The sequence below is a fragment of the Odocoileus virginianus genome, chromosome 11 (genome assembly GCF_023699985.2).
Source record: "Odocoileus virginianus isolate 20LAN1187 ecotype Illinois chromosome 11, Ovbor_1.2, whole genome shotgun sequence".
Taxonomy (NCBI): Eukaryota; Metazoa; Chordata; class Mammalia; order Artiodactyla; family Cervidae; genus Odocoileus; species Odocoileus virginianus.
Window position 1 is genome coordinate 70,809,418 of NC_069684.1, and position 23,524 is coordinate 70,832,941.

Genomic DNA, 23,524 nt, shown 5'->3' on the forward strand with positions numbered 1-23,524 from the left:
GTCATCTGATCCTGGGCATTTGTTTAGGGAGAACTTTTCTTAATCAGTTTTCGGTGCTTGTGATTGGCTTGTTCATAATTTCTCTTTCTTCCTGGTTCAGTCTTGGAAGGTTGAACTTCTCTAAGAATCTGTCCATCTCTTCAAGGTTGTCCATTTTCTTGGCATGTGGTTGCTCATAACACTCTCTTATGCTCCTTTGTATCTCTGCATTGTCTGTTAACCTCTCCTGTTCAATTTCTAATTTTGTGGATTTTATTCTTCTCCCTTTTTTTCTTAATGAGCCTGGCTAATGGTTTGTCAGTTTTGTTTATCTTCTCAAAGAACCAGCTTTTAGTTTTATTAATTTTAACTATTGTTTCATTCATGTCTTTTTCATTTATTTCTGCTCTGATATATATGATTTCTTTCCTTTTAACTTTGGGGGTTCTTTTTGTTGCTGTTGTTCTTTTTCCAGTTGTTTTAGGTGTAAAGTTAGGTTGACTATTTGATATTTTTCTTTGCCTTAAGGTAGGATTGTATTTCTATAAACTTCCCTCTTAGAACTGCTTTTGCTACATCCCATAGGTTTTGGGTCCTCATGTTTTCACTGTCATTTTTTTATAGGAATTTTTTTGATTTCCCTTTTTATTTCTTCAGTAACCTGTTCATCATTTAGAAACATTGTTTAATCTCCATGTGTTTATGTTATTTAAAGTTTTTTCCTTAGTTGATATCTAGTCTCATAGCCTGACTGCTGTGGTCAGAAAAGATGCTTGATACAATTTCAATTTTCTTAAATTTACTGAAGCTTGATTTGTTTCTCAAGATGTGGTCTATCCTGGAGAATGTTCCATGTGCACTTGAGAAGAAAGTGTTCTGCATTTTGTTGGAATGTCCTAGAGATATTGATTAGGTCCTTCTGGTATGATGTGTCATTTGAGGCTTGTATTTCCCTATTAATTTTCTGTTTTGATGATCTGTCCATTTGTGTAAGTGGAGTGTTAAAGTCCTCTACTATCATTGTGTTTCTGTCAATTTCCCCTCTTAGGTCTGTCAGTGTTTGCCTTATGTATTGACATGCTCCTTTGTTGGGTGCATAAATATTTACAATTGCTATGTCTTCTTCTTGGATTGATCCCTTGATGATTATGTAGTGTCCTTCCTTATCTCTTGTAATGTTCTTTATCTTCGGGTCTGTTTTGTCTGATATGAGAATTGCTACTCTGGCTTTCTTTTGATTTCCATTCCATTTGATGGAATATCTTTTTCCATCCTCTCACTTTCAGTCTGTATGTGTCTCTAGGTCTTTAGTGGGTCTCTTGCAGACAGCAAATATATATATATGGGTCTCATTTTTTCATCCATTCAGCCAGTCTGTGTCTTTGGTTGGAGTGTTTAATCCATTTACATTTAAAGTAATTATTGATACATATGCTTGTATTGGCATTCTCTTAATTGTTTTGGGTTTGTTTTATAGGTCTTTTCCTTCTTTTGTGTTCCTGCCTATAAAAGTACCTTTGACATTTGTTGCAAAGCTAGTTTGGTGGTACTAAATTCTCTTAACTTTTGCTTGTCTGTAAAGCTTTTGATTTCTTCATCACCTCTGAATGAGATCCTTGCCAGGTACAGTAATCTTGGTTGTAGATTTTCCCCTTTCAGTACTTCAAATATATCCTCCATTCCCTCCTGGCCCGCAGAGTTTCTATGGAAACATCGGCTGTTAAACATATGGGTTTTTCCTTGTATGTTACTTGTTGCTTTTCCCTTCCTGCTCTTAATATTCTTTCTTTGTGTTTAAAGTTTGTTATTTTGATTAGTATGTGTCTCAGCGTGTTTCTCCTTGGCTTTACCCTGTATGGGACTCTTTGTGCTCCTTGGACTTTGACTTATGTCCTTTCCCATGTTAGGGAAGTTTTTGACTATAATCTCTTCAAATATTTTCTCAGGCCCTTCCTTTTTCTCTTCTTCTTCTGGGAACCCTATAATTCGAATGTTGTTGCATTGAATATTGTTCCAGAGGTCTCTGAGACTATCCTCAATTCTTTCCATTCTTTTTCCTTTATTCTGCTCTTCAGCAGGTATTTCCGCCATTCTACCTTCCAGCTCACTCATCCTTTCTTCTGCCTCAGTTTATCTGCTACTGATTTCTTCTAGAGTATTTTTTATTTCAGTAATTGTATTGCTTGTTTCTGTTTGCTGATTCTTTATTTCTTCTGGATACTTGTTAAATGTGTTAATTGATTCTTGCATTTTCTCCATTCTATGTTCAAGGCTTTGGATCATCCTTACAATCATTATTCTGAATTCTTTTTCAGGCAGTTTGCTTATTTTCTCCTCATTTATTTGGTCTTGTGAGTTTTTACCTTGTTCCTTCATTTGCTCAATATTTCTCAGTCTTTTCATTTTTTTTTTTTTTCTGTCTTACTGTGTTTGAGGTCTCCTTTCCCCAGGTTTTAGGGTATTCCTCCTTTCTTTTGGTTCTGCTCTCGTTGGGTTAGTCTGGGCCAGTGGCTTTTGTGAGCTTTGTGCTGGGTGGTGCTTGTGCCTGTGTGCTGGTGGGGGAGGTGAGTTTTTCCCGCTGATGGACAGGGCTGTGTGGGGCGTCTGTGAGGGGTGCGTCTGCTGATGACTGGTTTCTGTTTTCTCTTTCTTGTTGTTTGGGTGATGCCAGGTCTTGGATACAGGTGGAGGCCTTTGTGGGAGTTCTCACTAATTAACACTCCCTGGGGTTAGGAGTTCTCTGGCAGTCTAGGGTCCTGGACTCAGCTCTCCCACTCCAAAGACTCAGGCCCAATCTCTGGCCAGGGAGCCATGATTCCACAATCCATTTGTTATGGCATTAAACACACAAAAACAAGCAAACACACAAAAACAACAAGAAATGAAAGATGAATCTCAGACAAATGGCAAATACAAAACCAGACAAATAATAACAAAAATAAAGGGACTCTCTCTCTCACACACACACACAATACCAAAACCATCCAAAAAGAAAAGAAAGGTAAGGAAAGAAAACAAGAGAGTGACCTGGTAAGCAAAGAAAACCAAAAGTGATATCAACCAGTTAAAGACAAAACTAACCAAAATACAAACCTGGAAACAAACAAAACCAGCGCACCAACCAGGAAATAAAGCAAATAAAACAAAACAAACTATCAAGCACAGTGAAATAAAGAAGAAAAGAAAACAATAGAAAGGCAAATTTAAATAGAAGTAAAAAAAAAGATTTATATATATTAAAGTATAACTACCAAAGGAAAAGAACAATAAGAAAAGCAAAGAAACAAGAACAAAAGCAAAAACAAAAATTTAAAAGAAAAAAAACCCCTCAGAACTGCAAAAAGCCAACATAGAGGTAAAAGCATATAAAGGAAATTAGAAGTGTGATTTTTAAAAAAGTTCTCAGAAGCTTAAAGTTAACAGTAATAATAAAATCAATAACCAAAGCAGCAGAGAAAAGAAGAAGAAAATCCAGAACCAACTGTGAAAGATGAATCGCAGACAAATGGCAAATACAAAACCAGACAAATAATAACAAAAATAAAGGGACTCTCTCTCTCACACACACACAATACCAAAACCATCCAAAAAGAAAAGAAAGGTAAGGAAAGAAAACAAGAGAGTGACCTGGTAAGCAAAGAAAACCAAAAGTGATATCAACCAGTTAAAGACAAAACTAACCAAAACACAAACCTGGAAACAAACAAAACCAGCGCGCCAACCAGGAAATAAAACAAATAAAACAAAACAAACTATCAAGCACAGTGAAATAAAGAAGAAAAGAAAACAATAGAAAGGCAAATTTAAATAGAAGTATATAAAAAAGATTTATATATATTAAAGTATAACTACCGAAGGAAAAGAACGATAAGAAAAACAAAGAAACAAGAACAAAAGCAAAAACAAAAATTTAAAAGAAAAAAACCCCTCAGAACTGCAAAAAGCCAACATAGAGGTAAAAGCATATAAAGGAAATTAGAAGTGTGATTTTTAAAAAAGTTCTCAGAAGCTTAAAGTTAACAGTAATAATGAAATCAATAACCACAGCAGCAGAGAAAAGAAGAAGAAAATCCAGAACCAACTGTAGAACAAATCAAAATATAAGGATAGAAATAAATGTTTTTCTTGGATCTCAGCTGTAAGCATCCTTTCCTCCACTGTATGTCACAGTCCACCTCCACATCCTTAAGATGCCTTCTAATACTGGACGGACTCTGGACCTGCTGTCGGGACAGCTTACTTTATCATGGCCCCACTCCTGTGTGTTCTTGCCTCCAGGGTCCACAGCTGTGAGAGCCGATGTGTTTGTTTTTGTGTGTGGGAGCTCTCATTGTCCATTTATATATTCTATAGATACGGAGTCTGCCTGTGTGGATTTAACTTTCAGCTTGTACAGCTGGTGGGAAGATTTCGATTCTTTTTGCTAGCCACATTGCCCTGGCATTCAGCTGTGGCTTTATCCCCACCTCTGCATGTGGATCGTCCACAGGAGTTTACTCCTGAGGCTGCGCTGGAGGACTTAGGTCTGCCCCAGTGAGTACCTGGTTGGAGGTGGTGCACCTGCTTGGGTTTCAGGGACCCTGGAAGTACCAGGTATGCAGGGGAGCCAGGAGTCACTGGTGCAGGAGATACGGTGCTTTTAGGGCTTGTTCCTAGCTTCTGGCAGCTCTGCCCCAGTGAGGATTGAGTGTGGAGGTGGTGCAGTTGCTTGGATCTCAGAGACCCTGGTGGTGCCAAGTGTGGAGGGATTACAGATGCCTCGGGTGCTAGGGCTATAGCACTATTAGAGTCTTTTTCTCACCTCTGGTAGCTGACATCCAAAGGGCCTCCCTGGCTGGTCTTTCTCTGCTGCTCAAAGGCCTTCCTGGCTGGGGTCTTTCTCTACTGATTTGTGTGTCAGGCACTAAAAGGGCCTGGCTGACTGGGGTTCCTCTCTACTGCTTTGGCGCCAGGCACTTAAACGACCACCCTCTCTGGGGTCTCGCTATTGGTCAGCTGCCAGGGCTGGTGGAGAGAGGAAAGCTGCAGTGATGCCTCCACCCCCTGCGCATGACTCAGCAGTAGCACCTCACCTCCGTGACGGCCTGGCTTTCCTCCAAAGGCACTCCCCACCATGATCTTCTCCCTCACATCTCCTCAGGCCATCTCCCAGCAGTCAATAGCAGACGTCCCCCTGGGATTGCTTTCCCATCCTTATGTTCCAGCTCCCAGCTGCTTCACATTCCAGGGGACTTGGGTCCCTGCCCAGGGTACATAGGGCTGCAGCAAGGATTGTCTGTGTGGTTCTCACTCCGTTCAGACTGTCACAGACCAGCTGCTGTGCTCTCCAACAGTCTCGAATGCTTCTCCTCTGTCCCAAACAGTTAGCCCGATATGGGGATCTGACCCCTGCTTCAGTTTCCCCACAGCTCAGGTGCAGCTTCAATCCTGCTCACACTCCCTCCTCTTTTTCCCTTCCTCGCTTGTCTTACCGAGTTTTGTGTGGATCTATATATTCCTTTCTGGTGGTCAGGGTCTCCTGCCTGCTCTCAGCTGGTGTTCTGAAAGATCTTCTGCATCTAAAGGTGTATTCCTGATGCATCCACAGAGAGAGATATACTCCACATCCACCTATACCTGCGCCATCTTGTCTTCTCTTGGCCAAGTATTTTAAAATTTTGTTTTCAATATTTTTGATAAACTCCCCAAATATCAAATTCTAATTGAATTTCCTTTGACCTCCAGTTAACTTTGGGATGTTTCCAAGGACCTCTGAGGCATCTGAGAGAGATATTAAACTAATTTAGGATTACTTGAAAATTGCATGAGATCATCGTCAAATGAGTAGTGATAAACATTCTTAAGTTATATTGTATAGACACAATATTAATGACATTAATATAAATACTCTATAAATTATATGAAATTTCTAAGATTTGAATATGTCATGGTATAATGTTAAATTATTTTAATGTTTTACATTTACAGAAATATATTTCTTTGTCATTGCAATGTAATCAGATCATTCTGCCATTTTAAGTCTTTTGTCATTCATGGACAGTTATTGTTTTACTCTAGTGCTCTTACAAAGATGCTTCATCTTCAAGAAGATTCATAGAAAGGACTTTTTGGCAAGTACAGATTTCTTTAGTTGTTGTTTGGCCGTGCTGTGTGACTTGTGGCATCCTAGTTCAATGACCAAGGATTGAACCTGCACCTGCAGCAGGGGGGAGCACGGACTCCTAACAACTGGGCTGCCATGGAATTCCCAAGTACATATTTCTTAATGTTTCTCTTTTTTTGGTCTGAAATATACCTGGCTTTTAACCTATGTTTCAAGCTGGTGTTAGAAGAGGCAGACAAACCAGAGATCAAACTGCCAACATCCGCTGGATCATCGACAAAGCAAGAGAGTTCCAGAAAAACATCTATTTCTGCTTTATTGACTACGCCAAAGCCTTTGACTGTGTGGATCACAATAAACTGTGGGAAATTCTGAAAGAGACGGGAATACCAGACCACCTGACCTGCTTCTTGAGAAACCTATATGAGGTCAGGAAGCAACAGTTAGAACTGGACATGGAACAATGGACTGGTTCCAAATAGGAAAAGGAGTACATCAAGGCTGTATATTGTCACCCTGCTTATTTAACTTATATGCAGAGTACATCATGAGAAACGCTGGGCTGGAGAAAATACAAGTTGGAATCAAGATTGCTGGGAGAAATATCAACAACCTCAGATATGCAGATGACACAACCCTTATGGCAGAAAGTGAAGAAGAACTAAAGAGCCTCTTGATGAAAGTGAAAGAGGAGAGTGAAAAAGTTGGCTTAAAGCTCAACATTCAGAAAACTAAGATCATGGCATCTGATCCCATCACTTCATGGCAAATAGATGGGGAAACAGTGGAAACAGTGTCAGACTTTATTTTGGGGGCTCCAAAATCACTGCAGATGGTGACTGCAGCCTTGAAATAAAAAGACGCTTGCTCCTTGGAAGAAAAGTTATGACCAACCTAGACAGCATATTAAAAAGCAGAGACGCTACTTGGCCAACAAAGGTCCATCTAGTCAAAGCTATGGTTTTTCCAGTAGTCATGTATGGATGTGAGAGTTGGACCATAAAGAAAGCTGAGCACCGAAGAATTGATGCTTTGAACTGTGGTGCTGGAGAAGACTCTTGAGAGTCCCTTGGACTGCAAGGAAATCCAACCAGTCCATCCTAAACTAGATCAGTCCTGGGTGTTCACTGGAAGGACTGATGTTGAAGCTGAAACTCCAATACTTTGGCCACCTGATGTGAAGAGCTGACTCATTTAAAAAGACCCTGATGCTGGGAAAGATTGAAGGCAGGAGGAGAAGGGGATGACAGAGGATGAGATGGTTGGATGGCATCACCGACTCAATGGACGTGGGTTTGGGTGAACTCCAGGAGTTGGTGATGGACAGGGAGGGCTGGCGTGCTGTGGTTCATGGAGTTGCAAAGAGTCAGACACGACTGAGTGACTGAATTGAGCTGAAACTATGTTTTACAGATATAAGGAAACCTTTCCCTTTATGCTAATTATGACTTATAGCAATTTAGCAAATTATTCCTTTATAAGCAAAATTGAAACATTTACCTTTTCTTTATACCTGATCCTTGTAGAAATTGGAAACTCTTAGGTTTCCCATAGTTTTAAAAGGTGAAAAAGAAAGGCCACCTTCCTACTGGTGCTGGAATCTCGAGATAGTTTAAGGAAATTGAGAGGAATTCAGCCAAATCTATAGATATCACAGACAGAATTTGATGGCAAGTCCTTGGTGTAGCTTTTCTAGCCTTGGGAGGCTTTTAAAAAGCTCATTCTGAGTTCTTGTTGTTAAGTCAGTAAGTTGTGTCTGACTCTTTGCAACCCCATGGACTGCAGCACCCCAGGCTTCCTGTCCATCACCAACTCCCAGAGTTTGCCCAAGTTTATGTCCATTGAACTGGTGATGCTATCCAACTATCTCATCCTCTGCCATCCTCTTCTCCTTCTGCCTTCAGTCTTTCCCAGCATCAAAGCCTTTTCCAGTGAATCAGCTCTTCCCATCCAGTGGCCAAAGTATTGGAGCTTCAGCTTCAGCATCAGTCTAATGAGTATTCACAGTTGATTTCCTTTAAGATTGAATGGTTTGATCTCCTTGTTCAAGGGACTCTCAAGAGTCATAGCTTTCCTGCCTAGAAGAAATCATCTTCTAATTTCGTGGTTGCAGTCACCATCTGCAGTGAATTTAGAGCCCAAGAAGAGGAAATCTGTCACTGCTTCCACATTTTCCCAATCTATTTGCCATGAAGTTGTGGGACTGGATGCCATGATCTTAGTTTTTTTAATATTAAGTTTTAAGCTGGCTTTCTCACTCTCCTTTTTCACCTTCATCACGAAGTTCTTTAGTTCTTCCCTTTCTGCCATTAAAGTGGTATCATCTGTATATCTGAGGTTGTTGACATTTCTCCCGGCAGTCTCAATTCCAGCTTGTAATTCATGCAGCAAGGCATTTCACATGATATGCTCTGTGTATAAGTTAAATAAACAGGGTGACAATAAACAGCCTTGTCATACTTCTTTCTCAATCTTGAACCAGTCAGTTGTTCCACACAAGGTTCTTACTGTTGCTTCTTAACTTGCATACAGGTTTCTCAGGAGACATGTAAGATGGTCTGGTATTCCCATTTCTTTAAGAATTTTCCACTGTTTGTTATGATCCACACAGTAAAAGGCTTTAGTATAGTCAATGAAACAGGTAGATGTTTTCCTGGCATTCTCTTGCTTTCTCTATGATCCAGCAAATATTGACAACTTGAGCTCCGAGCCATTTGCCTTTTCTAAACCCAGCTTGAACATCTGCAAGTTCTAAGATTCCTCATGAAAAGTTCCAACACAGCTAATTTAAAAGAGCCTTTGTGAATTCCCTGGTGATCCAGTGGTTAGGATCGCTGCAGGGGCCTGGTTCAATCCGTAGCTGGGGGACTAAGATCCCGAAAGACATGTGGCATGACCAATAAAATAAAATAACCTTTGCGATCAGTAACATATATGAAATAATCAGACCAAGCTTGAAATCTGACTACATTACAAACAAATTAGTCTTAATTTGGCTGTATTTGGTAGAAATGAGGGTAATTCTAGAGAAAAAGATTATGTTTCAGTAAATATTAAATTCTAGTTTTGTTAATTAAGGTCTGTGTTTATTGCCTAAGACTCACTCCCCAGACAGCTCTTTGTTGGTAAGTTACATTATTGTAAAGTTTAATTGAATTATTAAAAGTGCACTCTATGTTTGTTTCTAAAGCTTATCACAGCAATCTATCTTTGGATGAAGATCAGTTGCCCCATGACCTATAATCACGAGATTATGTATATGGGAAAGGACCTCTCCAGCCTTGAAGAAAGTCTCCTTAATAGTCTTAAGTAGCTCAACTTCAGTAAAACTGAAGGAATTTGACTCTTGACTTTGCATTTCCCATTTAAGAAGGGCCTATGCCCTGAACAGGTCTATAGGAGGACTGCTAATCCCAAAGGACACCAGCATAAAATGATGACAACAGCAATGGTAGACAGTTGACCAAAGAATCCAGACCAGACCTGTAAGACCCATCATACCAGTTCAACTGAGCTTTTTATCAACTGTATGTCTCTCCGTCAAAACTGCAAGTTATTGTTTTACTTCTAAGCATGCTATTGCCTCCAATGTTCAGGATAGAAAGAAGTTTCTCCAATGAAGTTTTCACAGGGTATAACTACCCACAACATATATCAGAGCTTGCTGGAAGTCTATTGCTAGAAGCACATGTACAATGCTTGTGCAAAAATTTGGTATAAATTTGATAAAAATATGCAGTGTATAAAACGTTTTCTGATTAGTATGCCTCTGAGCTTGTTCACTATGTCTTATTAGTTTTCTATTGATATGGATAACTAGGCAAATATCTATAAGCAAAAAGTAGGCCCAGCACCAAGAGATATGATGGACCCAGGGCAGGTAGCAACCACCCTGGCATTGAGGGACAAATATTTTTGATCATCAATACTTTCTATTGAGTGACTTCCCTGGTGGGCCAGTGGTCAAGAATCTGCTTTCCAATGCAGGGGATGTAGGTTTGACCCCTGGTCGGAGAACTAACATACTACATGCCGTGGGGCAGCTAAACCCTGGGAGCACAACTGCTGAGCCTAGGCGCCTCAGTCGGAGAGCCTGCATGCTGCAAACTACGGAGCCCATGCACTCCGGAGCCCACGTGGCACAGCTGGAGAAAACCTGTGTGCCACAGCGGAGACCGGACGCACCAGAAATAAATGAATAAACAAACACATATTTCGTATTGAAAGACTTGCAAACAAAGCTGCTTCCTCTTCTCTAGAAACTTTGACAGCTATTTATTGGGTGCCCCCTCTGTTCCAACCACGTGACATACAAAAACTTTTTGTTTACTTTTTTATTGAGATTAACTTTATATACATCAACATGCACAAGCCTTAAGTGAACACATTGAATTTTTGTATGTGTATATACATTCTCAGGTGACTGCCACCCAGATCAAGATATAGAACAGTTTCAGCACCCACCCCAGAAACAGTACTGTGAATTGTTCAGCGTTATGTCTATGAGAGTTCATTGTTTTTCATTGATATGTAGGAGTCCTTTATATGCATATACCACACTTTTTTACCCTATCTACTATTGATGGCTATTCAGGTTGTATCCGGTTTGGGACTATTGTAAATAAAGCTGTTGTGTGCATTTCATATATTTGTGTTTTGGTGGACACAAGCTTTCTATTGAGATTATGCCCAGAAATGAAATTGCCAGGTCATGGGGTTGCTTAGCTTTAGTAGATGCTGCCAGTTACCAAAGTGATAGTATGAGTACAAACCTCCTAGTTCTAGTAGCTCCACTTGCTTGCAACACTCAGCATTGCCAGTTGAGTTCATCTTAATAATTGTGTTGGTAGTATCTCAGTGGTATCCACCAGTATCTCAGTGGTTTTAATTTACACCTCCCTTGCAATAAATACTGTTCAGTATCTTATCAAATGCTTGTCGACCACCTGCATATCATCTTTTGTGAAATGCCCCTTCATATCTTCTGCCCGCCTAAAAAATTGGACTGTCTGTCTTTTAAAAACTTATTTAGGGGTTCTTGATATATTCTGGGTATGAGTCTTTTCTCTGATAAGTGTATTGTAAACAACTGCTTCTTATCTAAACCTACATTGTCTTTAATCTGGTGGCTGAAATGGTAAAGAATCTGCCGGCAATGCAAGAGACCTGGGTTTGATCCCTGGGTCGAGATGATGCCCTGGAGAAGAGAATGGCAACCCACTCCAGGATTCTTGCCTGGAGAATCCCATGGACAGAAAAGCCTGGTGGGCTACAGTGCATGGGGTCACAAAGAGTCAGACACAACTGAGTCTGAACAACTAACTAAAGATTGTGTGAGATAGGCATTATTAACCCTATATTATGATTAAAGAAACTGAAGCTCAGGAATGCACAGCATCTTGCCGAAAGTCACACACTTAGAAAATAATGAGGCTGAATTTTGGATCCAGGTCTCCTAATTCCAACATCTGACTGCTTCCCATGACACCATCTGCCTCTTATACTCTTATTTACACATCTAAGATGTGTGCTTAAGCTTATAGCTATTAATATTTTCACCCACAGGAACCACTGTTGAACTAAGTCTTCCCATTTCATTTATGAGCAGTTGATGTCTTGAATCCATGTATAAGCCTTGGTATACATGGAATAATGGGAATAACCTGGACCTGGGCGAAGGTCAGGCCTTCACTAGGTTCTGGCTCCACCCTTGGCTGTATCGACTCGGGGCCTGCCATTATAAACCCAATTGCCTTCAATGTAAAATGTCAGATTCTTACAGTGTTGTGGTGGGATGAAATGCAAGCACACGCACAACTGCTTGCAGACTGTCTGTGGGGCTGCTTACACTTCTTGGTTGCCTTGTCCTGTTCCCAAGTTTCAGTTAGTTCTGGTCTGAGCTCCTCTCCCCTGCTGCACACTTTGGGTTACAATGCAGCCATGTAGCAGAAGGGCTCCTCCTCCAGCTGTTTCAGAGGAAGGATGGCAGCTCACATTCATAATGTATATTTGCTAATACAGTTGACCCTTGAACAACACAGGTTTGAGCTCTGAGGGTGCCCTCACAGGCAGATTTTTTTTTTTCAGTAAATACAGTACAACATGATCCATGGTTTGTTGAATCCTCAGATGCAGAAACTGGGATATGGAGGGCTGACTCTGGGACTTGATTACCCACAGATTTGTATATTGACAGTGGGTCCTGGAACCAGGAATGACTGTACTCATCCAGATCATTGAGAAAATTATTGAACACACTGCACCATTCTCCACCCTTCTCTCCTGTTGAAACTTTCCTTCAGGTCTCAGATGAGCTATACATTCTACCGGGAACCCACTCGGGGCTGCCTCAGGTGCCTGCCCTGTGTCCCCCTCGTCTCCTCACCTACCTCCCTTCTTTGTGTCACCAGCTGGGGTGTCCATAATGTAGATCAACTCTCAGCTCCTTGAGGATGGAAGTCGGGTCACACATTAATTATCAGGGCATTGTACAGCAACCGTCCAGCATATAAGTGGCATTTAGAAAATATTAGCTATGCAAATATGTGTTTAATTATCATAACCTTGAATTTATGAAAAACTGAGGCAAGAAATAATATTCATAGAGGATTCCATGGGGGATATACAACTCATCTATTTAATCAGTACTTCTCAGATCTGGCTAAACAGATCCTGCTCAACTTATGATGGAATTTCAACCCCGTAAACCCAAAGTTGAAAATATTTTAAGTCAAAAGTGCACTTAATAGGGAGTTTCCTGGTGGCCTAGTGGTTAGAATTCTGGGCTTTCACCGCCATGACCAGAGTTCAATATCTGGTTAGGGATTTGAGATCTTGCAAGCCACATGGTATGGCAAAAAAAAAAAAGGCATTTAATACACAACCTACCAAACATCATGGCTTAGGTTAGTCTACCTTAAACATGCTCAGAATACTTAGATTAGCCATTGGGCAAAACCATCTAACAGAAAGCCTGTTTTAATATGTATTGATTTTACTTTATTTTATTTTATTTTATTTTTTGCCTTCTTCCAAAGTATATAATATATATTTAACAGCACATAAGACACCACTTGAGCTTCCCTGGAGGCCAACAGGAAGTATTTTCACATGTAAAAATTAAAAATTTAAACTTTCAAATCATCAATATTTTTTAAACATAATACAGACTTACAAATTGTTCAACATTAACCCATGACCCCACCCCTAGCACGAAAATCCACCCCAAATCTAGAAGTCACAGTTTTTTGTTCCTAAAAACCCCAGAGCACTGAACTTGATCCTCACTTCAAGCTGATTGCTAACGAGGCTCCTGACAGAGATCCCCGGGGAGGAACGAAGGGCGGTCGGGGCTGCGGCTCTGATCTACCCGGGCGGCACAGCTGCACCTCTGAGGTCAGGTCCCTGTGAGTCAGGCCCCACGCCAGAATCCTGGAAGGGTGAGCTGGCAGCTTCCCCAGTCTTTTCCTCTCGAAGGCTGTCCGATAAGCACCTGGGAATTGACTTTTCTTGGAAAAAGGGTGCTGGTAAAGCTGTCAGGGCCAAGGCAATAGTGAGAAGTTCAGTTCTCTGCTCTTTGGATGAACTGTGTAAAACTTTTCTCTTAAAAGACATAATGTTAAAAATATTACGAAAAAAATGTCTACAAAATCTGGAGGGCTGCCTTTTCCTCAATGGGTAAAGCTTGTGGGGTGGTGGGAAAAGAATGGAGGGCCCAGAATTGTAACTCTGCAGCAAAAAGATTAGATGGATGCCCTTCAAAACAGGTCACGTTTCCTAAGACGTCTTGCTGAAGTAGCAAGAGCGGAGGGTGACTGCATGAGCAAGAGGGGAGGGGCGCCAACTCCCGAGGGGGGGGCGTCCTACTGTGCGCCCCGCCCTAAGCAAGACTGTCAGGTTTCAGGGCGGCCGCCTCGGCCCCCAGGGCATCAGGACTCAGCCTCTGAGCCAGAGCTGCTTTCCCGACTGACTTCGATCTGGAGAGATGGCAAGTTATCTAAGCGGCTCTTCTTTTGGCGAGACTGTTCCTTCTCCTTAATCAGAGCCCCCCATGCCCTCTGCAGCTCCGAGTCATCTTCCTCTGTGCCTGGCGCCCTGCGATCCCCTTTCTTCACGTTCTTTTCTTTGGTCTTGGGTGCAGATCCTAAGCGAGTCCATAAACTACCTGACTTCTCTCGCGTATCAGAGTAGAGGCCTTTAACATCCTGCCTAGGAACACCCAGCCTACTATGTACATCAGAAAAGGGCTCTCTCCGAACAACTGGATTACTACTGAAAGCCTTTTCTGGAGAATATGATCTTTTTCCTAATCGCTGGCGTATATCTGTTTTAGTGCTGCTGCCAGCTGGCCGTGGACGTGTGTGCTGACGTTTTTCATCTAACAAATGTCTGACATCTGCAAATTTCTCAGCTGGTAATTTGTTACCAATTCGGTTTTTTATATTGCTTGTGGATAAAGTATCTGCCCTCATGGAGTTCCTGATATTTTTCAACTGAGATTCCACCTCATCAGCATACATGGTCATTTTCATGCTCTTCTTTGGCGAAGGAGTGGAAATCATCTTCAGCTCTAGATCATAGTCCATCTCGTCAGAGTCTGAGCTGCTGGCACTGGACCGCCCGGACACGCTCCGCTCCCAGGCCTGCCTGCGGGCCTCGGGCTCTCCGTGGCACTCCACCACCACCCTGTCCTCGGCATCCATGTCCTGGTCCTCCTCCTCCTCCTCCTCCTCCTCCTCAATAGGCTCCTCAGGAACGTGCACCAGTCCAGAATGTCGGTGTTTATAGGACGTCAGGCCAACGTCGTCCCCAATCAGGGCTCTCTTCTTAATAACATCCCGCTGAATGCGACGGGAATGGTATCTCCACTTCCAAGAGTTACTAAGAATTCCTTTCATGCCTCCGTAATTTGGATTCCCATATTTCATGTAATACTGACTTCTCCTAGCTGCTCCAAGTTCCTTTTTGTCATCTTTTGTAGCAAATCTCATGAATAACCTATTTCCTTTAGCAAGTTTGTTAGCTGGACGAAGGTCGTTTCTTAGCAGAGACTCTTCTTCTACCTGCGACAACGTGTCCAACTCTACATCACTTGAGTTCTCATCTTCAACTTCTCCTTCTTCAGCCTCATCGTCATCAGAACTGTCTTCCTGCTTGTCTTTTTTACTTTTCTCGGATGACTTGTCCTCATTGGCATCCTTGCTTCTTATCTTATCCAGGGCTGGCAGAGAACTCATATTGATAAGGGCTCTCGCAGCCGTCATTTCATCCAACCAAACCACATTACAGGAGGTATCATCCAACCACTCGATGTGAGCCGGAGGATATTCTTTAAAATAGGAAAAGACATCCTGGGTGCTCATCTCATCTACTCCGCAAATGTAGATTGTCTCCAGTCTCACTTTGGGGATTGCTTTCTTCATCATGTCTCGGTCCAAGGCTACATTTCTTTGGGCAAGATTTACTTCTGATCGAAAATGGAAGCGCTTGGCTCGCTGTTCCTTCTTTTCAATCGCTTCCTTGGAGGTGACATCAATTCCGGTGATGAAGCTGCCAGCCTTGTTTTCATATCTTCTGCTTGTGTCCTGGAAAAATCCATGGACAGAGGAGTCTGGCGGGCTGAAGTCCATGGGATTACATGACTGAACATGTGTGCACGAGGGTGGAGGGAGATGGGTTGGTGGCAATAAACTGGTAGAACGGGATCAGTTCCTTCAGCGAGCGCCGAGCCGGCACGACCTCCAGTTCGCCCTCCTCCACCTCCATGGGCTCCGGTTCGCCTCGGTCCAAAGCCGCTTCAGGCGACGGGAGCCCCAAGGCCGGCCCCGCCGGGGCCTCCGCCTTCACGGACTCTCGCAGGCCGCGTACGGCCGCCATCGCCGCCCCTGTATTGATTTTAGGCTGCGTCCAGTCTCAGTGTGGCATGCAGGACCTTCGCTGGGGCATGAGGGGTCTTTCGTTGTGGTGCTTTTTTCTAGTTGTCATGTGTGGGCTCTCTGGTTGAGGCGCCTAGGCGTAGTTGCCCCACTGCATGTGGGATATTAGTTCCCCGACCAGAGATCACACCCACATCCCCTGCATTGGAAGGTGGATTCTTCACCACTGGACCACCAGGAGAGTCCCAGAAAGCCTATTTTATAATAAAGTGTTGAACATATCTTGTAACTGAATGTTGTACTGAAAAGTGAAAAGCAAAATGTAACTGCATCAGTTGTTTACTTCTGTGACCCCATGGCTGATTGGGAACATTGGCTCACTGCCACTGCCTAGGATCAGGAGAGGATGTTGTACTGCATATTGACAGCCCAGAATTCACAATTCCAAGTATGGGTCCTACTGAGCACATAGCACATTGTCAAGTCAAAATGTCAGAAGTGAGCCATCTTAAGTTGGGTGTATGAATGTTAGAATAATTTGAAATCTCAAAAATGTCAGACTTTCTGGTTCATGAAGTCTTGTGTTGTTTGCAGTTTGCAAAAGGTCCCCAGGGCTTTCTAATGTGCAGCCAAAGTTGGAAACTACTGCTCCAAAGAATCCACATTTTATCAGTAAGAGCTGCTTGCATATCATGCACCATTTAAGCCCCACATTAAATTGCCTTTATTGAATTATCCATGGATTTTATGCCTAGTTTGAGCAACTTAAAAATGTGTGACTAGAGTTATAAGGGTAGGGATGTTGTTGCCAATGGACCAGTGTATGAAGATATATAGGGAAAAAGTTGTGATTCTCCTGAGCAACTGGCTTATGTTTATCTTATGGATGCTGGGAATCATCTAATTAACACTTTTCTGAACATGTCATAGCTGATGGAAAGCTCGTGGTCAAAGTCATGATCCACCTTTATCACATATATAGAATTTTATTGTTTATGTGTTGTGTGTTAACGTAATTCCTCTTTATTTTTTGTCTTTTTCATCCTCCTTTCCTCATTTTCTCCCACAATAATGCTTTTTAATTGAGATATAATTCATATACTATAAAACTCACTCTTTTAAAGTGTACAATTTGTGATTTTTAGTATAGTCACATCACTGCTGAGAGCAGCACCACTAACTAATTGCAGAATATTTTCAACACCCCCAGAAGAAACTCTTTACCCACTGACAGTTGTTCCTCCTTCACCCCTCCCCTCAGCCTTTGGCAAGCAATGGTCAACTTTCTGTCTGTGGTTTTGCCTATTCTGGACATTTCATATAAATGAAGTCATATAATTATGTAGTCCTTTATGTCTGACTTCATTAATTTAGTGTAATGTTTTCAAAGTTCACTTACATTGAAGCTTGTATCAATGTTTTATTCCTTTATCAATACTTTATTCCTTTTCATAGCTGAATAATATTCCATTGTTCAGAATGAAAGTACCACATTTTGTTTTCCCATGGACATTTGGCTTTCCACTTTTTGACTATCATGAATAATGCTGCTTAAACATTCATTTAGAAGTTTTTGTGAACATGTTTCAGTTCTCTTGGGTGTATACCTATAAGTGGATTTGTCAGATCATATAGTACTTCTGCGTTTAAATTTTTGAGACTCCTTTCTCATTAAAATTTTTTTTATCTTATTGCATTATATGTATCTCTGTAAGCCACTACAAATCCTTCTTTTTGCAAGGAGGCAGAGTATAAATAAATAAATAAATCACAAAGCACTCTCAAGCCATCTGTTTAATAATCTGTGCTAGAATTTTGCCAGGATTCTGTATTGAGCCATTTGGTCTATAGTTTCCAGAAATACCTTCTGTCTCTTTGTGAAAATCAGAACATTTTCTTATCTCCAATTTCCTCATAGTTTATCCAGGTTGTTCTTCATTCCTACTTGCAAGTTATTTCATGACCCTGTATCTAATGCATCTGAATCTGGCCCCCAAAATTCATCTGCAGTCATGTAAGCTCTCAGCTGTCTGGTGATGTACTTAAAATTTTATAGCCAAGTAATTTGTGTACATGGTTAAAAATAAAGTAGAACAGAAGAGCTTACGACGAACAGTCCCACCTCCTTCCTTCTCCCTGTAGCCCTGCTCCCAGAGGCAACTGCTTCTAAGTCTTCTAGCACTTTATTCTGGGAAGGACTTCTGGATCTCTAAACAATGTGCTTATGTGACTATTTCTGGATTTCTCAGTTTAAAATATCCTTTCTTGGTTTATAATTATAAAAGATAAGAATTTATTTCATATACATCATCAAAATAACCCTCCACCCTACTCACAACATGGTTGTATAGCTGTTTTTATTTAGATCTTCTAAATAAAATAAAAATGTGTGTTGATGACCTATGTTGCTTTAAGTAACAAATTTTTATCTTTATGTCTCATCCCATCAGCTATTGACAGTAGTCTTGACCCACTATTTTGTAGGATAAGGATATAACTCCTACCTTTCCGTTTGGCTTCCTTTCCCAGCTTCTGTCTTCTGAATGTTTATTTTAGATGATCATTGTTGATAACCTGCATGTACAATTTTCTAGTTGTAAGTAAGTCTTCTGTGCTCTGTTTATTTGTTGGCCCTAAAAGTTTAAATCAATAAATAATGTTTATATTTGTAACCATGTAAATATATTTATTGCAAAACCAGCAAAGTCCTATAATTGCATTTCTTTCTTTTATTTGTTTCAGTTTCTTATAGTTTCAGATTACCTTTCTTCTCCTTCCTCTTAACCCTTCTATTCTCTTTCCTTGCCATGATTATTTCCTTATGTTTGTTTCTAACTTTTCTGCTTATCGAGCATTCTGTTTCTGAGGTTCCTGTCTTTCCCAGGCACCTCACACAGGGCCCCCTCCATTATGTGCTCTAATTGGGGTGTGCTGCTTTTCTGCTAGACAGCTGTTGGCTGGGTGCCTCTTCTCACAGGGGCCCTGAGCTGGTCCCACTGTTTTCTCTCCCTTCCTTCCTTCTTTCTTCTGTTCCTCCCTCCCTCTGTTTTTGTTTAGGCTATTATTTTGCTACACCACATCTCAGGTAATTTCTTAAAAGGAGTGTTTGCATGGGTGAGAGATAATTTAGGAGTTTGGAATTAACATAGATACACTACTATGTATAAAAAAACAAGGACCTACCATCTAGCACAGGGAACTATACTTTATGCCCTGTAATAACCTGTAATGGAAAAGAATCTGAAAAAGAATATATATATATTCATATATATATGAATATATATATATATCATACATATGAAATTGAATCAGTTTGCAGTACATCTGAAGCTAACACTTCATTGTAATTAACTGTACTTCAATTTTTAAAAAATGGTTCTTTAGAAAGAAAGAGTGTGGTATCTCATAGATTTTCTGAGTTTCTAGCTCCTCAATGTGTTATAGCTCCATCCTCATACTTGAATGAAAGTTTGGATGGATATAGACTTCTTTGTTGAAAATTGCTTTTTTCACAGAATGTTGATGGCATCATTTCAGCTTTTGCTAAAGAGAGCCCTGAGGTCAGTTTGATTCCTACACTTTTAAAGGCAAAATTTTCTTATTCTCTAGGGAAATGTTTAGGATCTTGGCTTTATTATGGCTATTCTAAAATTTCACCGTGATGACGCTCTTATGCGGGTCCCTTATTCACTCATTGTGCTGGATCCGTGGTGTCCCCTTTACAAGCTGTTCTTCAGCTTTGAGAAATTATTTTGTTTTGTTATTTGAGAATTTCTTCCCTTCTGTTTTCTCTTTACATTTTTTTTTCCTGGGTATTTCTCTTATCCAGTCATCAAACTAATTCTCTAACTCAGACAGTAAAGCGTCTGCCTGCAATGCAGGAGACCCGGGTTCGATGGCTGGGTTGGGAAGATCCCGTGGAGAAGGAAATGGCAACCCACATTCCAGTATTCTTAGCTGGAAAATCCCATGGACAGAGGAGCCTGGTAGGTTACAGTCCATGGGGTCGCAAAGAGTCGGACATGACTGAGCGACTTCACTTTCCTTTCACTTACCTCCCAACACTTTCTCTTGAAGTTTCAGTTTCCATAATCCTATCTTAAATTTCCAGGTGCTCACATTTATTTTCTGGTTCTCCTTTCATAGCATCCTGTACTTGTTTAGGGATGTAACACTTCCTCAAATCTCCCTGATTAAAGTTATTGAAAATTCCTTTAGTTTTCTGTTCCCTAAATTATTTATCTTTATTATGGAGTATCCCCCGCTAATTTATCTGTATCTTTTATTAATGCCAGAGACTTTTTTCCAAATGTCTGATGATCATTTTCTTTTCATATTTAAGAGAGAGTCTGGGCTGGTCACGTGGCAGATTGGCAGTAAGCCTGCATCACATGGGGACTCCAGTATTAGAGGCAGAAGCCCCTGCTTTGGGGGCATTGGACTGAACCCTCCAACTGGGGATGTACCCCTGACTGCAAGTCTGCTGCTTGGGAATTGGCTGTTCCATGTACCGTAGGCCAGTCCCCCTCGCTTCAGCGGTGGCTGTGTCTCCTGCTTCCTCTACCCCTCACGGCGTCTGCAAGGCTGAGCCCCTCTGGTTCTGCAAGGATGATGTGCAACTGTCTTGCTGCCTTCTCCTCTGTCCTCCACCCACTTCGCCAGTGACCACTCTTTTCTCCATTTCTCAGCTCCTATATGTTTCCTGACAATGCTTATCTCCAGTGACTTCCCTCCTAGTCTCTTCATCATTAGGAGAGTAAAGTTTCCTCATTGCTTTATAATCATTTAGTGGGTCACAGAAGAGGTGGCAAACACATGTGGCCAAGAATCTATCTTTAAAGGCGGATCTTCAGTCCCCTCTTAATGTGTCGGTTTTACCTTTTTTCAGAGTGAAGCTCATTTTCCTTAACGTAGGAGAATGAAACAAATTAAGAGTTTTATTATTGTAACAAATATCTCTACACTTTGAGAAAAGGAGACTTCAGGGGACCCCTTACTCCTCTGCTTGCTTCTGTTTCTCCCGTCGCCTTAGTTCAGACACATTTCCACACCTACCCAGTCACCCTGTCACAGACCTTTGCACTCTCGCATCCAAATGCCATTTGTGTCTTATCCTCTCAGTTCTAAGTCCGTAACGTTTCTTACTTCACGGCTTCAGCTGCTCTGTCCAGGTGGCTTTCCCCTGCCCTGCTGGAACAGCCTGTAAGGAGGCCATCTGCCCACCTTTAACCCAGCTTCTGTATAGTCTAAGTTCAGACCTGATTTTATCCCTCATTTACATCAAAGGGAGGACATTTAAAGCAATCTGTACCACCACTACAGAAGGCTGTTTGACAACATCCATCAAAATGCTAACTGCACCTGTCCGTTGACCTGGCATTGTGCTTCTAGGAAGTTTGCCTGCATGTGGAGGGAGTTGTTTGCCTGCATGTGGAGGGAGTTATTCTTGTGCGAGATGACGTGTGTGCAGAGTGATTGGTGGCGGCACAGTAACTGTTTATAAATGCAAAGACTGGAGACAGCCCAAATGACTATTAACAGAGATTTGCTAAATAAATTAGAATACCTTCATATTGTTACCAAGCTCACTCTGCTTGCTACAGGACAGGCCAATGAATCTGAGACATGAGGTGTTGCGACAAGGAATATGACCATTTGCAAAGCTGGCTGACCGAGAAGATGGCAGGCTAATGCCTCTAAATAACCATCTTAGCCGGGTCTGGATGCCAGGTTCTTATATAGATCAGAGATGGGGGTGGGGGTGAGGAAACAAGGTTAAAAGACCATCAATCTTGCAAATATCTCCTAGAATGACAAGTTTCAAGCAGAGGATGTGTTCATTTCTTCCTTCCTGCCATCTACAGGTGGACAGGGTTCTGAAAAAAGACATTTTTAGTTTAACAGTCAGGAAAAGGGGCAGGATTCTCTGAGGCAGCTCATTATGTATGATTATAATAACAAAAACAACAAAAAGCAAGTCAAAAAACATTTCCAGCATGGAGTCAGAATTGGCTTTTCCCTGCAGCAATTCCCCACTGTCCAAGTCCATTCCACAATCCTGTGGAAAGGGAGGCAATGATCCCTCTGCTACATAAGGTGGATCTTTCTGAGAGTGTCTGCCATTGGTGCCAGTGTTCCAAGTGTTGGCATTTGTCTTCCTTTGTTCCTCTTGTGAAGTGTCTACACCTGTAGACTTCGAAATATTGAACTGTGAACCCAGGAGGAAGCATTTCAAGTTAAGGAATGTAGTGCTTTTCTACATATGGGAAGATGCAAGAGTCAGGGCTCATTTTCTTGATGTGCACCTCAGCTATCTGGGGTCTATAATCCTGTGTTCTCATATTCTGAGCTTTCTCAGCACTTACCATAGGGAGTGGCCACAGTCTTATGGCTGCTAGATAGCAGGTATTTTCCCTCAGGAGTCATCAGCTTACTTTGGAGGGCTGCAACCACTGATGGCAGGAAATTTTCCATTTTTCAGATCCTCCCCTCTTGGTGGGGTTTCCCTGATAGCTCGGTTGGAAAAGAATCCACCTGCAATGCAGGAGACCCTGGTTCAATTCCTGGGTCAGGAGCTCCACTGGAGAGGGGATGGGCTACCCACTCCAGTATTCTCAGGCTTCCCTTGTGGCTCAGCTGGTAAAGAGTCTGCCTGCAGTGCGGGAGACCTGGGTTCAATCCCTGGCTTGGGAAGATCCCCTGGAGAAGGGAACAGCTATCCACTCCAGTATTCTGGTCTGGAGAATTCCATGGACTACAGTCCGTGGGGTTGCAATGAGTTGGACATGACTGAGCGACTTTCACTTTCATTTCACTTTCCCCTCTTGCTCAGGAATTTGACCAATATTTGGGAGATACTTCGTGATCAAATTTTGTCCCACAGTGCTGGAAGACTCATTCCAGATCAGGTGAAAATTTTTGAAAAGGCACTCTAGGTGCTAAATTTTGCACCAGGCCCCATCAATAATTAAAGATCCTCTGAATTCTGTCTAATTATAATCCTGGAGACATATTCCTTTGTTGCTTCTTCCCATACCTAAATCACACTATTGCAATCATTTTATGTTACTGATGTGATTTATTTTCTCATGATGTCTAGCTAGGTAAGTTTTGTTAAAGGCCTGCTTATACACTGGGTACTGTAAGAGACAATCTTATAAATTAGACAGGATGTAAGTAATGCAGATAGTAACATTTGACAATGACACAGTGCAGCAGGGAGACAGAAAGCACAGTCTGAAAACAAGAACATGTGAAAACGATGATTGACGTCACTAGGTGTGATCCAGTCACCATCATCCAGTGACCAAAGGAGCTGTGACTGACTTAACTGCTATCTACAGTTTGATCGTACTGGCCGTGCACATTTACGGATAGCTTAAACTCCAAGACAAGTGTGTGCTACTGGCAGGGTCCGCCAGTTAGAGAGAAAAAGGTTTCCATTTTGCTTATAAAGATATAATTTACCAAGTTACTGTAAGTCATAATTAGTTTAAGGAGAAGGTTTTCCTTATAACTGCAAAATACAGATTTAAACCAGTAATCCTTTTAGATAGAAACCATAGAA

General features: G+C 41.5%; 1 protein-coding gene and 1 long non-coding RNA gene across 2 annotated transcripts in view; one reads left to right on the plus strand and one right to left on the minus strand.

The window, feature by feature from the left end:
- The window catches only part of LOC139037550 (uncharacterized), a 28,076-nt gene extending 17,350 nt beyond the window's left edge, over nucleotides 1–10,726 (plus strand). The window contains exon 2 of the long non-coding RNA XR_011490437.1: nucleotides 9,273–10,726. This is a non-coding gene — a long non-coding RNA (uncharacterized lncRNA). The remainder of the gene's footprint in view (nucleotides 1–9,272) is intronic.
- A 2,482-nt stretch (nucleotides 10,727–13,208) lies between these two features.
- Nucleotides 13,209–15,958, minus strand: LOC110128714 (nuclear cap-binding protein subunit 3-like). Its single transcript, XM_070474599.1, has 2 exons — nucleotides 15,783–15,958; nucleotides 13,209–15,667 (listed from the first exon to the last, which is right to left on the minus strand). Exons 1-2 carry the CDS (start codon nucleotides 15,956–15,958, stop codon nucleotides 14,011–14,013), a joined length of 1,833 nt encoding a protein of 610 aa, XP_070330700.1. The 3' UTR covers nucleotides 13,209–14,010.
- Nucleotides 15,959–23,524: the final 7,566 nt, after the last annotated feature.

What these genes read in the sequence shown, in the direction of transcription:
- LOC110128714 (XM_070474599.1), bottom strand. Translation starts at nt 15,958, where the DNA reads ATGGCGGCCGTACGCGGCCTGCGAGAGTCCGTGAAGGCGGAGGCCCCG. An exon ending in TCGCTGAAGGAACTGATCCC is followed by an intron (nt 15,668 to 15,782) that starts GTTCTACCAGTT and finishes TGGATTTTTCCA; the next exon opens with GGACACAAGCAGAAGATATG.